Consider the following 15304-nt stretch of genomic DNA (forward strand, 5'->3'; position numbering starts at 1 on the left):
TACATAAAGTGCTTGCCAAATGTTGATTCATTTTTTCCTTTGTCTGCTAATTTGACATACATCTAAATTCCTTAAATTCTATTAAAAAGCAAAAGATCTGGGTGAGTTAGCTCTGTTCTTCTCAAAGAATCACTCTACTTGTGTTATTATTAAGTTCAGGCCCAGGCCTTTACAAAAGGCAGAAACAAAGACCATCCATTTAAACCGCACTTCATAGAACAGATGTAAACACACAAGTCTGGAGACTAAGATATGGAAGAGCCAACTTCATGCTACCTCTTGTGATGATAAATAGCTTGTGAGATACAAGCATATGTCTGCATATATATACATATATTTATATGCATATAAATACATATATAATTCTACCAACTAATAAATTTTCGACTCATTGTTTAAACAGAGGATAGGGAGAAAGGAAAAAAGGGCATTCTGAATCAAAAACCACAAAAGTAATGTCAAAATGGGGTTTTAGACAATATCTAGTCATCTAGTCATCTAATGCAGCTGGGACAGAAGCAGGAAAGGATTGACAGTCAAGACATTAAAGACACAAAGGATGGAATCATAAGGGATGGACTGAGATGTCAAGAAGGTTTGGCTACACTGTAGGTGCTTAAAAGGGGGCATATTTAGAGAAGACAACTCTGGTAGCAGGATAAAAACAAAGGGTGTGACTAAAAACGAGCTAAGCAGATAAATAATAGGAAACAAGAGAAGCCCAGAACATCCACTATGGTTATATGTTTTACACATTTTATTTAAACTACTGCTCCTAGCAAAATTTCAAGGCAGGTATTGTAATCTCCACTTTCTAACTGAATCACCGAGAATTAGGCAGCAGCCCAGTCAAAAAGATGAGGTAGTGACCATGAGAAGAGAAAGCTGAACACGTCCAAGAGACAATAAAGAGACTGAATCACGAAGACTCCAGAATCTCTGGATAGCAGCAAACGGGACAATTCGTAGGGCAGGTTGGGGAGTAGGTACAAAAGTAGGAAGAGTCAGAAATGGCAGCACCACTAACAACGTAGAGGAATTAGGGGAGAGCAAGTATTTGGAGTATAGAAGAGAAGATGGATTCTGACCCAGTGTGTTTGAGAGGCAGGGTTTGAGATCACTGAGAAGCAAAAAGTCAGGCAGAAGTGCCGACACCCAGTGGAAATGGATGACCCTGGGATCCAGGTTGCTGTAGGGATGTTAAAAGTGAGAATAAAATAACAGAATGGTATCCAGAGGCCTAGAGAGTAAAATGAGAGTGAAAAATAAGTTCAGTGATCTCTTTCCTCCCTGGAAAATAAACTTTTTCAAAGTTATCTATTCACAGATCTCTATTTTCTTATCTCCCACCCACTTGGGCACTCGCTTATCCCAATCGATCCAGGGAAACAGGTCTCTGCCAAATAGCCATCCTCCTTAACAAACCTCCTCACCTCACACACACACAACCAAGTCTTCAGGAGTAATCTTTTTAAGGTAAAGGCAAATCTGACCCCAAAAAAACGAACAAAAAGGAAAAGCCTCCGGAGGATTCCCTTTGTTCTAGAATGAGGGCAAGGGTCAGTACGATGGTATGTTTCTAGCCCTTCCCACACTCGCCTTCTCTGCTCCAAACATGTGGTCTTAAACTATTTCCTCCTGTGCATCATGTTCCCACCTCAGGACCACCTATTCTCATCACAGAGTCTTTGCCCATGATTTTTAAAATACCTTTGGGGTAGGAGGAGGGAGTGTATGAGCATGGATATTCACGGGACTATGCACTACATTGAAAGTTCTTCAAGCAACTCAAAATGTTGGCACTAAGATATATCATTTCATACTTTGCACCATAATTACGATGAGAAGGAACAGAAGGACCTGAACCATGACAATCTGGGCTCATTCTTTTGGAGAAAAGGTACTGGAAGTCCATTCAGTGAATGTGCAAAATGACAAGCTCAGGCAACAGATGCTCCAGTAACAAAGTGAGCCTCAACCCATAAAGAAGTATGGAGACTGCCTGAGGGTGGGTCATGCAAAAAGGCTCTTTATCAAATATTGGCCATCTGGTCACTCTATAGTGAATACAGCAACAACCTCCCAAGGGTCATCTTTAAACATCAAAGCTAAAATGATAGGAAAACTAGAAATGAGGAGGAGTGGGTTCAATTTATGATGCTATTAACTAGTTTTCAGCTTTGCGAACTCAGACAACCCCTTAATGTATCGAGCCTGCAGTGTCCTTAATAGCAAATTTCCCAATTATTTCTTGTTATATACCTATCTCCAAAGTTAACAGTGTAAGTGAAAATTCTGCCTCGATTTCGGGTCACCAGTAAGTGAAAGATGTGCATACTCATGAGTACACACAAATTACAAACGTGTTTCAAAAGGGGGTTCTAAACTTGATGAAAGACCTTTACTTTATACTGATTTTCAGCCAGTTGAAGACATCATGAATTGTAAGGCACACTTATTATATGTGCAACTACAAAAGTAAAAATGTTATCAATTATAATTATGTCATGCATTATACGAGATAACCTGATGACAATGGTGTTCAAATGTGAATAAAATGTCTCTTAAAGTTGATGAAACACACTATTTTATATACAGAAATATATATTTTGGAACAGAAGTAAAAACATTAGCTTTGGTAATTAAATATAATTAGAACATAGTTAATTTGACTTTCCTTTCCTCTGTGAACAGTTAAATTTGTGAACAGCTAGAAGCCAGAAGCAAATTTAAAGGTAACAAAGGCTTATAACAATTGATAAATATAAATTGTAAAAAAAAACAATTTTTTACAAAAGAACATAAATTCCATCTAGTAATTATCAACTACATTCTCCACATTTCATTGAAAATTAATTGCCCCCATGTATCTAATCAAAGAGAAGTCTGAGATGTGACATTTGGTGAAGACAAGTCTGCCAAGTACAAATATTTTACTTCAATAACTGCACACATGGGTAAAATACTTTCAAAAAATAAGAATTCTCTATTTCAAAAGCAAATGTTTCATCCTTTCTTTGACATTTAAGATTTGCCAGTTCCTAGAATTGAATGCATTGCTTTATCATTTAAAAAAAAATTAAAAGAAAAAATCTACTACTAAAGTGCACATTTGGGATTACAACATGCTTATAAATCATGATGCTGCGAATCATCATTCCCAGAGTTGACATTTAATAAATACTGAGTGACTATCCATTACATATCAACAAAGTTGCTGATGTTGTCTAGAAAATATTCAGAACTGTGTTTTTCAGATATCTAAAATAACACTAAATTCACAATTTTACATTAGCTCTCCTAATCTCTAGTGAAGAAAAGGATCCTTTTAATACAAAGCTAGATAACACAGCTAATGAAACCACTTCAATTCACTGAAACATCTGCAAAGTGCTTCAGTTGGTTGAATTAACTTGTCCCCATCTCTCACTTGCAAATACAGATTTCCCTTGAGATTGCTGTTAACGCCCACAGGCATGTAGGGGATTGGGTAAGAAAGGAGATATGTACAAGCGTGGGAAGTACACTGGGTAATGAAAGGGAGAATGTTCTGTGGGAGATATGTACACAACATACATCAACAAAGAAAGTACTGCATTGTTTGTTATCAGTGAATTTCATTTTTAACTCACTTTATTTTGCTAAAAAGCTAAAGGAAAGCAAAGCAAATAGCTTAATATACAATACCTAGGAGCACAATAAAAATAAGTCATGAAAATTTTGAATAACAATTATTTTGTCGAGATGGTTTTCTTTTCAAAAAGCAGTCAAGGACAAGAAATGTTCTTGATCATAGAATGCCAAAGACTGAAAATTCTTTGCTATTAGACAAAATTCAAAATATTAAGTCATTTCATAGGCTATTAACAGATTTTAAGTGACCAAAATACATACTGTAGGTGCTTCCAGTACAGTAAGTTTCCCCTATATGTAAGAAAGCAATGCTTTGATTAGAGTTAGAAACAATAAACAAGGTAAACCATCCGCTTAAGACCAAAGCCCATTTAAAAATACCATTTACAGCATTGCAACGGAATCTTTAGGATGATCAAAATGGCATATTATGGCAAACTGAGAAAACATGAATAAAATGTTTATTAAAATAAGATCGTTATCACCTCCTTAATCTCTTTAAAATAATACCAAACAAAAGTGCAGATTCAGTTCTAGTGGAATCAATAATACCTAAGTGGTATACGAGTGTTTAACTGGAAAGACTGGGGAGCATGGGGAGGAAAGAAGATTAAATTGATGCCTGTGAAACTTAAAAATGTATCCTAAATGTGTTAGGTGATCTTAAATGTTAATTCACTATTCCTTAAGACAAGAATCAAAAATACGTTTTCCAAATGCGCCCCTCTCTCCCTTTCTGTCTGAATCAATTATGCCCAAAAAACTTTGTTTTTAAAGTATAACCTATGAAGAAAAAGAATGAAGAAAACTGTGACTACATAGCACCCAGATAGAAAGGAAGGGCAAGAAGGAAAAAAGCATATTCTTTTACTTCTGACTTCAGTTCTAGTTCCAACTTTTACTCTGTTGAATTCTGTAACCTTTAAAAGAACATTTATTATTGAGACTCCCTTTCTTCATCTATAAAATGAGAGGACTGAGCTGTCGCTCTAGGGTCCCTTCCACCTCTAAAACTTGAACAATCTTTGGCTGCACCAAAAAGCCAGTCTCAGCCACCAAAAAGCTGTCTCCTCTAAGGCATCCTTGGCCTTGGGCTGCCCCTCCCAAGTTCCATTCCCTTGTAGGAAGTCCCCAGCTAAAGGAGCCACTCAGATTCAGCCACTTTCCCTAGGCTGCGTTAGCAAGGGATAAGCATGGTATTTTTCACCTGAGAACAACAAAGTTAGCTACTGTGAGAAAGTGTAGTTTCACAGGCTTAACAGGCAGAGGTTATTCTGAGCGCAAAATACTTCAGAGAAATTTCATGACAAATCTGATATAACAAACAGCCTTAGACTTTCAACTTTATAATATGATTTCAGATATAATTTGTAAGCACTTCTACTGAAAGCATTGTTAGAGGTCTTATTTAACACTGTTTCAATGCCTACTATATCTAAGTTTCAGTTCTCCAAGTACGATGGGCAATACAAGCCCCTGACCTCCAAGGATTCAAAATCATTCAGGGGGGAAAAAAATCAAGCAACATCTGGATTGATTTTCGCTTAATATCATGTTTATGGAAATGTCAGCTCTGGATAATGAAAACTGTGTAGTCTTTAGAATAAGGCATTTCCAAAACACACTGTGCCAAATTCTTAAAATGATAACTAATACTTTTCCTTACACACCAAATGGCTCAAATTGACAAGAAAGTGCTATGATACAAAGAAAGTACTGACACTCATAACCTTCTGAATTTGGCCAACAAGTTAAAGGGCTCTGATGTCAACAGAGAGGATAATGGAAAGCAAGAAAGTCATTAGAGAGGTCACCTGAGTCCCTGATTCATTTATGAATGAATGTGGCAGAAGGACAGAAGTTATTCTGCCCTGCATGTCAGCCTTGCCAATCCTTTGTGAGAAAAAGGTAAATAACAAAAAAATCAACAATGGGATTTTCACAAGGAAGCAAACACCAGTACACAAATGGGGTCTGACCCTGTTCAGCCCATCTCCTGACAATGTAACAGCAGGTTCAGAACGAAGGCCTTGAGACATCCCCAAAATGTCAACTAACAGAATCCTGAGGTTTAAAGGAACTTTGAAATCCCTGAGTTCAATTCAGAATATTATGTTCAAGAATTAGTTGACCAAGATACGTCAACTAATACTTGACAAGGGAGTGAAGAATACTCAAAGGGAAAAAGAAAGCCTTTTCAATAAATGGTGCTGGGATAATGGGATATTCATTTGTAAAAGAATGAAACTGGACCCATATCTTAAACCACTCCCAAAAATTCAAAATGGATTAAAGATTTATGTAAGATCTGAAACCATGAAACTCCTAGAAAAAAACATAGGAATAATGTTCCTTGATATGGGTCTTGGTAATGACTTTTTTGGATACAACACCAAAAGCACAAGCAACAAAATCAATAATAAAAAAGTTTCTGCTCAGCAAAAGAAACCAACAAAGTAGAAAAAAAAACCCTCTGGAATGGGAAAAAATTATGCAAACCATGTATCTAGAAAAGAGTTAATATCCAAAATATATAAAGAACTCATACAACACAAAGGCAAAAATAAATAACCCAATTAAAAATGGGCAAAAGACCAGATTAGACAGTTCTCCAAAAATATACGAAAGGCCAATAGGTACATGAAAGATGCTCAACATTACCAATCATTAGGGAAATGCTAATTAAAATCACAATGATAGATAATCTCACATCTGTTAGAATGGCTATCAACAAATACAAGAAATAACAAATGCTGGCATGGATGTGGAGAAAAGAGGAGCCTTGTACACTATTGGTAGGATTATAAATTGGTACAGCTGCTATGGAAAACAATATGGAGGATCCTCAAAAAATTAGAAATAGAACTACCATATGATCCAGCAATTCCACTTCTGGGAATATATCCAAAGGAAACAAAACACTAACTCAAAAAGATATCTATAGTCCCATGTTTAAAGTAGCATTATTTTCAAGCCAAGACATGGAAAGAACCTAAATATCCACCAATGGATGAATGGATAAAGTTGTAGCATATATATATATATACAATGTAATATTTATTCAACTATAAAAAATGAACGAATCTTACCATTTGTGACATGGATGGAACTTGAGAGTATTATGCTAAGTGGAAAAAGACAAATACTGTATGATCTCACTTATATGTGTAAACTTTTCAAAAAATCCAAACTCATAGAAAAAGAGATCAGACTTGTGGTTACCAAAGACAAAGGGTAAGGGGAGAGAAAATTGGAGGAACCAGATCGAAAGGCACAAACTTCCAGTTAGAAGATAAATAAGGGAGGTAACATACAACATAATAACTGTAGCTACTAACACTGCTGAAAGATATATAGGAAAATTAAAAGAGTAAATCTTATGAATTCTGATCACAAGGAGAAATTTTTTTTTCTTTCTTTCCTTTTTATTGTATATATATGAGAAGATGGACAGTTAGCTGAACCAACTGGGGTAATCATTTCACAATATATCAAACCATCATGCTGTATGCCTTAAACTTATACAGTGATGTTTGTCAATTATTTCTCAATAAAGCTGGAAAAAAAAGAATACCAGGATGTGGTAAATCACAAAAACATCAAAAAGTAGGTATATATATAATATACTTAAATCAGTTATCAGGAAAAACCACACTACCAAGAAAAGAAGCACAAGGGATTTCAAACATTTTAAAATAAATACTTCCCAACCTGGCACCCTTGTCATCTGTTTCTAAGCCTTAGTTTCCTTATCTGGTGCCTATTCTTTGGGTTATTAGTCATAATGTCTATAATCCTTAGCCCAATGTCTAGCACATAGTAAGCCCTCAATAACTGTAAGCCACTGTTTTATTAAGTTCTAAACATTTTAATAAGGGTTAGTGGAATACATATTCCATTTTGAAATTTCTACATTGACGGCAATGGCATGAACAAACTTAAATGGAATAAATTCTGGAATGTCTTTGTTCTTATATTTGAGTAAGATAGAAACCCTATGGTCTTTCTGGAATTCACACAATTCTTAAATAGGAAATGACAATTCACAGGATTCTTATCCAACCCCATAGCTCCTTGTGGCCTTACCAACCTCATTCCCTTCATCTGCCCTCACTGCCCACCAGGGAGCAAAAATGTGGAAACTCAGGATACTAATAGCAGCTGCATCTATAACCAGCACTTTCCCCAGAGCTTGAGCCCATTACCAAAGTTTTTTGGTTCAAAGGAAAAATTTCCCACAATAAGAGCAGGCAAAATAGGCAAATGAGGCCAGCTCTAACTTAAATGTCCCCTAAAGCATTTCAGTGTCACATCTCCTACCCAAGTGAGTCTACTCATCTCAGAGCTCTCCCACCTCCCCTTCCAGCAGTCAAAACAGGTTAGCAAGGAAGGATCTGATCTCCAATGACTGTTAAAAGCCAAGTGGGACTCCTCCCTATAGTATTTCCAAGCCAGCTGAGTACAAAGCTGTAAACCTATAATTCTCAATGCTGGCTGCATTAGAATTACATCAGAATTACATATGCTCCTCGACTTATGATAGGGTTACGTCCCAATAAACCCGTCTTAAGTTGAAAACATTGAAAGTCAAAAATGTATTTAATACACCTAACATTCCGAACGTCATAGCTTAGCCTAGCCTACCTTAAACGTGTTCAGAACCTTTACATTAACCTACAGTCAGGCAAAATCATCTAACATCTATCTTATAATAAAGTACTAATACCTAATGTAATGTATTGAATACTGCACTGTAAGTTAAAAACAGAATGGTTGTATGAGGACTCACCATTAATGTACACAGCCGAAAGCACACTGGACCTTAAGAATGCTTGAAACATCGAACTGAAACAAAAAATGCTGACAACACAGCACACTGTAGAGTCTGGGTTTTTTATCCTCATGATCACGTTGCTGACCGGGAGCTGCCCAGCATCATGAGAGAATATCATAATGCCTATCACTAGTCTGGGAAAAGATCAAAATTCAAAGTACAGTTTCTGCTGAACGCATAATGCTTTTACATCATCGTAAAGTCAAAAAATCATAAGTGGAATCATTGTAAATCGGGGACTGTCTGTACCTGTGGAGCTTTGAAAACTATACTTGAGGATACTGAATGAAAATGTCAGGTAGAGGATCTCCAGGTAGTTTTTAAAAGTTCTGTGGGTGATTCTAATATATAGGCAAGGCTGAGGACCACTACTTTGAATAAGTCATTGGCACAAAGGTAGGACAGGTATTTAAGAAGGATCAAAGGGACTTTTCTGGTACTCCAAAATCTATGCTAGCCTGGAGGCTACCAACCATAAAGCCTACTCTTCCTCCCTGTCCCATGATCCAAGTTAGAGAGGCAGCATCACTCCAAGATGGCCACACAGTACTAAGACTGGGAAGACTGCATTGCTAAGGACAGAGTTTAATAGCTCATATACTTGTATGCAGTCCAGCTAAGTCACAAATTTGACTTTGTGCTCCCAAGAAGCCAAACCAAAAAAAAAAAAAAAAAAAATACAATCGGTGATGATTCACATTGTAATAATCCACAGCAGCCTGTACATGCTAAGCGGTCAATAAATATTTATTGAATGAATAAATAATGAACAAGAGTTTAAACTCTTACTTTTCATTGGGATAGAGTTGTTTTTGAAAAGATCTATTGAGAATCAAATTATAGGAGAAGCAAAAGTAACTAAAGGGCAGTGAGACAAAACTCAACAAAGGGCATTCCCACTAACTCTACTAATTATAGAAATAAAAATTGAAAAATCTTGGAGAATGCTTGACTGGTTGAACTCTATGGTGGTAAAGTGGTAAAGACTATTTGTCTACCATACAATCGAGTTTCTCTTTTCTCCTGAGTAACAGAACCTCAATTTTACTTAAGGTAAACAACTACATATCTCAGCCTTCCAGCTAAGAATGATCAATGCGAAACAAGCAGAAGACTTTATATGGTGCTTCTGGGAGTCTCCTTAAGGGAAAGGGAAGCATTCTTCTTGATTCTTCCTGCACCCTGCTGCCTGGAACCATCGTGAGAAATGAGTCTGAGGGCCACTTCCTAGGAATGGCATAGAGACCTAGAAAGACCTCAAAGGCCACCATACCATACCTGGACTGTCCTACTCTGAACATTCCAAAACTAATCCTAACTGATACAATGACCATAACTGGGAAATTTCCAAAGTTATTAAGATACAAAAGGTACTAATCCCAAAATATGTCTTCCTCATCCAAACATGGGTAGACTGAGCAGCGTTTATTAAGCCTTTACTATGTACCAAACACTTTATATACATTCATTATCTCATTTAATCCTCATGATATTCCCACAAGGTAGATATTATCCTCATGTTCCAGGTTCACCAAGTTTAACAGTTTGCATAAAGTCAAAAAGCTGGTAACAGTTGGATATGGAGATCCAACCCAAGTAGGATCAGATTCCAGAACCCATGCTCTTTCCACTAATCATGTTGAATCTGCAAGAAAGAATCCAATAAATTTATTTCGAACAGATATCTATGTTCTGAAGCTAGTGGCATACAGCCAACAATTATGGTCTCAAGAACAAAACTAGCCTTTTTTGCTTTTAACTGTTGTCTTTTTTTTTTCTTTTCAAAGTTAAAAGTACTTAGTAGACAACAAATCCTAGTTCCTCTATAAACATAATTGTCTTTTTAATTTTACATGAAGATTTCAAATGATGTAACTATTTATTTCATTGCTAAATTGTTCTCATTTAAAGTTACAAAGAACAAATAATAAATTAGTTCTATATTTCAATCATATAAATAAAAATACATGAGGCTTTGATATTTTCTTGCCTTAAAAAAATGTCTTTGAGTTCATCCAGTATACAACCATAACCTGGCATTTTATCCTTCCAACTGGGAAGAACTGTTAATCAAATCCCATGAAGAGACACCTTCAGGTGGGGGGAACCAATGCATCTAATGTGCCTGGGGCTTTCCCAGTTTTAGCACTGAAAGTCCTGCATCCTGGGAAGCACCTCAGTATGAGGAAAACATGGAGAACTGATCACTTTACAGCCTCAGGGTACCATATAAATGCATAGTTATGTCTTCTTTCATATAAAATGTATTAAAATGTGGGCATTTTGTACTAAATTGAAGATGAGCATATTATAAAGTATGATTTTAAGGTATTAGGGCAGCTAAGCAAAAAGAAATTATAAAGTTCTATGTAATCACACTTAACCAAGAAAATGTTGCTGAGAACATCAAGTTTGTCAAATTCTTCATTGTGATGATACTCAATATGTGTGTGAGCATTCACATTTGCCCAGTTAAAAATGGGTGCCGAACAGTACACATACATTTACACACATTAGACATTCCATCTACATATAAAATTGAGACACTATATAAGAAAAAAATGAGAAAGGAATCAACTTTCATCCAAGAATTTTAAAGTACCTCATCTCTGTGAAATAGTGGAAAAGGCTAATTTTAATGTTTCAGTTTTGTGGTATTATGACAGGTTAAAAAATCTTGTAAGAGTAGAAACAGAAACACTGTAAGTTTAAAGAGCTTAGACTGGGTACATACTCTAGAAGGTCCTTTAAGTATGCTTAGAAATACTTAAAACCAAAAGAGCATATGGTCAGTATGGAAAGATAAATAACACATTTCACCTCCTGTGGGGTATTTTATTTAATTTAGATCACAAACAGATAAACTGGCCTCAAGTTTAAAAAAGAGGACTTTATGAGTCCAGAAATTCTTTAAGCTGTCACTAGTTATTTCAACCATACAAATGCACAATATTCTGAATATATATAGTACTTGTTTTCAAGAACTCTGTAAAGAAACTAAAGAAATGAATGCAGTAATTTGAAAAGACAAACATCTTTGTAGTTTGAAGGACCTTCAAAATTCAGAAAACTTGCATAACAAATTATTGCTGTTGTCCAGTTGTGCTAGTATCAGACAAAACAAAGAAGTCTGCAGTTTAAGAAGGGCCAGTAACAGAAGCTTGGTGTTACTCTACTTTGACAACTTTATTCTTATCACTAAGAAAGACTAAAAGAGTACACAAGTCTACAAGCATTTATTGTTCAATCAATATTTAGTGTTCCTTAATCTAAGAAAGCCCTCAAATTAGGTAAACATGAAAATCTGCTTCCTTCAAGGGGAAAGATAGATTATTTTAGGTAGCAGGTGCATACTGAGTCATTTTTCAGTCATGCTGAATTTATGTTAATCCACCTGTATTCCAGCCCTGTGGCTCCATAACCTATGGTACTATTTGCAAAAAGCTTAGGGGTGCAATCTATGGCTGTGATGCTGACCAAAGCTTGCTGATCCACACCACTCTACCTTGGCTTCGTTGGTACCTCTTTCTAAGAAGAGGCAGAAGTGTATATACTCTGCTAAAGGCCAGAGGTGCTGTGCTAAATAAGGGACCTTGGACAAATCAGTGAAATCTGCCAAGTTGTTTCCTGTTTTCCTCATCTGTGGAATGGTGTTAATAATCTCACATATTGTACACTTACAAAATCAAATTAATACACTAAAAAATATCTGAGAAAACTTTGTAAATTATAAAGTTATAAAACCTTGGGAAAAAACTACATCACTGACATAATAAAACTGCCCCCTGGTGATATATAAGTTCACATATAATATCACAAAAGTCTGTTAATAAAATATTTAAATACACAATAAATTGTTATTAAATAAAAAGACAAGTCAAGTGAAGCACTATAAATTATAGACAGGTAGAATCCTTCAGTATTATAGCAGTTCGAATGGTATATTACTTGAACCACATGCTGGAAATTGCATAGGTGGTTCTTTTAATGCCAATTATATACATGCCCTCACAGACCTTCAGGATAAAGGTCTTGTTAATCATTAATCCACAAGTTCATTTTCCCAAATACTTCAATGAAAATACTTTCACTTGTATGCATTTCAATCTAAAATGCCCATATCAACACAGCTCTCCAGCTATAGCCATATTCTTATTTGCATAAGAAAAGTGGAATGAAATGAAAAAGCCCACTATTATCCACAGCTATCTACCACTACAAAGAGCAAGCAGAACGAAACAACTTAAAGGCAAATAGTACGTTGACAAAATGTTCTCAAAAATCTCCTCACTTTCCCAAACTCACAAATACAAAGTAACAAAAATATCCTTTTCAAATACATGAAGATGACTGTATTAACTAAAGCATAATTGAAACCCTTTGCTGGAATGTTTATATTAAAATTCAGTTATAACTGGACTAATTTAAAAGTTAAATTTTGTAATGTGAAATCTGTACGATTCGGAATTGTGAGTGAAAAAAAGGGTATGAGAAATACACTAAGTATTTTAATCTCTCCGAGACTTACCAAAATTCTTGCAGCAGGAAAACCTGCAAATGTGATAAAACCTTTGAAAACTGTGACTATATTTTAATTTGCTTAAAAGTTTTAATTGAAGTCAATCTCTCTTAAATTCCTATTTTAAACAAGTAAATTTGCTCTAGATTTTCTCTAACAGACCTAATGTTTTCCTGCAACAAAATCAGACTATTGTGGTATATCGGTAATCTTTTTAAAGATTAAATAAGTTCTTTCTAAAAGATGTCGATGTCTGAGACTAAATCAAAACCAATGTAACTGAAAATAGAAATGGAACTGCTAGATATCCACTTTTAACAAAGATGGTAATTATTCTTAATTTTCAGAGAGCTGCATCTCAGGAATAACTTTCTCAATAAATTAATCAGAATTATCAAATAGCAAACACTTCATGTTAAGCCAAAGTAAACCAGGTGAGTCATGGTATAACATATGTAGAACAACCTGCAGTAAAGGCAAAGACAAGAACTAAATGACGTTTTAAAGATTAACTTTTTCGTTCTATTAATATTTTCCAGGTTCAACTGAGGTGTGATGCATCAAACTCTGGAGCCCGTGGAAGCGTATTTATCTCAACTACCAGGACCCTAGCGAGTTCTACTCAGTGGGGGAAAAACTATCTGCATACCTGACTGGAAATCCTGCCATAACACCCCAATTTAATAACCAACCAACCACAGCACAGAAAACTCAAGAAAGCACAGGGTTCCACCACCCCGCCCCATCTTGCTCCATTCTTCAGCTCTTCGTTTCCATTCCTTGGTTAACTTTCAAGATAAAAGGCGAGAAAACTATTGGAATGAATTTTTAGACGATAAATATTACAGATGGAGAAATAAGTTGCCCTAAGGAACCCATCCATTTACATACAACTAAAGGAAGATACACCCAGGTGTATTCCGATCAGCGAAGACGCACCCCGTGATTTGCAGAGAAGATGGGATCTAAAATAAATCCCAGAGGCGGTTTCTCTCCCAAGAGAAAAAATAGTAATAATGTGGCTCTCCACTCAGGTAGCTTCAGAGATGCGCACTCCGCAACACGCAAAGTGCGAAAATTCAAATGAAACCCTGCCACTCACAAGTGCAGCATCCGCAGGAGGAGGCAAGGCTCGGGACAGGAATCCCAGCCACAGCCCGCTCTACTTGGCGGAAGAGTGCAAACAGCCCAGCCTGGGGACACCGCCGGACACGGAGGAGAAGGGAGCAGAACCGCGAAAGGGAACAGCGGGCGGGAGGATGAGATACCGCTTCCCGCGAGACCCCAGACGGAGCGCGACGCTTCACGGCGCGGGGCGCAGTGAGGGCTGGCGAAGGGGGCCGCACGCTCACCTGGTACGCGGTGCCACCGGCCGGGCGCGCTTCGTCCGCTGTCTTTGCTGCTCCTCCACTCCAGGCCACAGCGCCCCCACGCAGCGGGAATGGCCGCAGCGGCCGGTGCTCGGGTGCCTCCGCCTTCGACCCCGTCGCGCCGGCTCCTGCGGAGGCGTCAGCAGCTGCAGGCAGCGCCTCAGTACTCGCCGCCTTACCATCTTTGGGGCGAGCCGTCGCCTGGCCCGCGGCCCAGCCGGCGACCCCCGGCCGCGCGCCCTGGAGCCCAGGGCTCAGCTGAGTTCGCTCCTGGTTGCCCGATCACCTACTCATTGTGACCTTCTAATCTGGGAGCCCTGCCAGCGTCAGCCATAGCGCTGGCCGCCGCTTCTGCCTTTACCAAGATGGCCGCCGCCGCGGGGCCATCTTGGTAAAGGAGGCCCGCGCTTAGCCCACTCCCGGCCGGGCTCGCTTCTCACATAGTCCCTGCAGGAGACCTTAAGTCCAAATTTGTTACCCTGTCCTAAATCAGAAGCTAACTTTTAGTTCCTATGAACACCTTCTGGACACCAGACGTAATTGCTAAAACTTAGGGAGATATTAGTGGCCTCTCATATCTTGCGCTATCATAGGAGATAAGCCTTTGGTAGCAGCACACATACAACCTATGGCACCGTGACCCTGGTAGGGAATTAATTTGAAGTATACAGTAGCTATTGTCAGTGTGCTCATTAACTTTTAAAATGATGCCACGGCCTCCTGGTATAGGTGATTCTCATCTAAATTTGCTTTAAAAAAAAAACTTTTAAATGCTGCCACAGCCTCCTGATATAGGTGATTCATCTAAATTTGTTAAAAAAAAAAAAACAGGATGATGACAAGAGCATAAAACTGTGATTTGAGTTTCAGGATTTTCTTTTTAAAATGCAGGATGAGATTAGCTGTTTCAAGATATAATTTGAATATAGACAGAATTAGAATTCAACA

General features: G+C 37.4%; 1 protein-coding gene across 3 annotated transcripts in view; it reads right to left on the minus strand.

Annotated features, from left to right (window-relative positions):
* NAPEPLD (N-acyl phosphatidylethanolamine phospholipase D) overlaps positions 1-14711 on the minus strand; it is a 34008-nt gene extending 19297 nt beyond the window's left edge. Inside the window, exon 1 of one of the 3 annotated variants that reach the window (XM_039848955.1) lies at positions 14339-14711. In XM_039848955.1, the coding sequence (XP_039704889.1) occupies positions 14339-14538 (200 nt within the window). In that variant the 5' untranslated portion in view covers positions 14539-14711. The other 2 variants (XM_039848956.1, XM_039848957.1) reach the window with 2 other exon arrangements.
* Positions 14712-15304: the final 593 nt, after the last annotated feature.

The sequence above is a fragment of the Pteropus medius genome, unplaced genomic scaffold, assembly GCF_902729225.1.
Source record: "Pteropus medius unplaced genomic scaffold, Ma_sr-lr_union100, whole genome shotgun sequence".
NCBI classification, from domain to species: Eukaryota; Metazoa; Chordata; class Mammalia; order Chiroptera; family Pteropodidae; genus Pteropus; species Pteropus medius.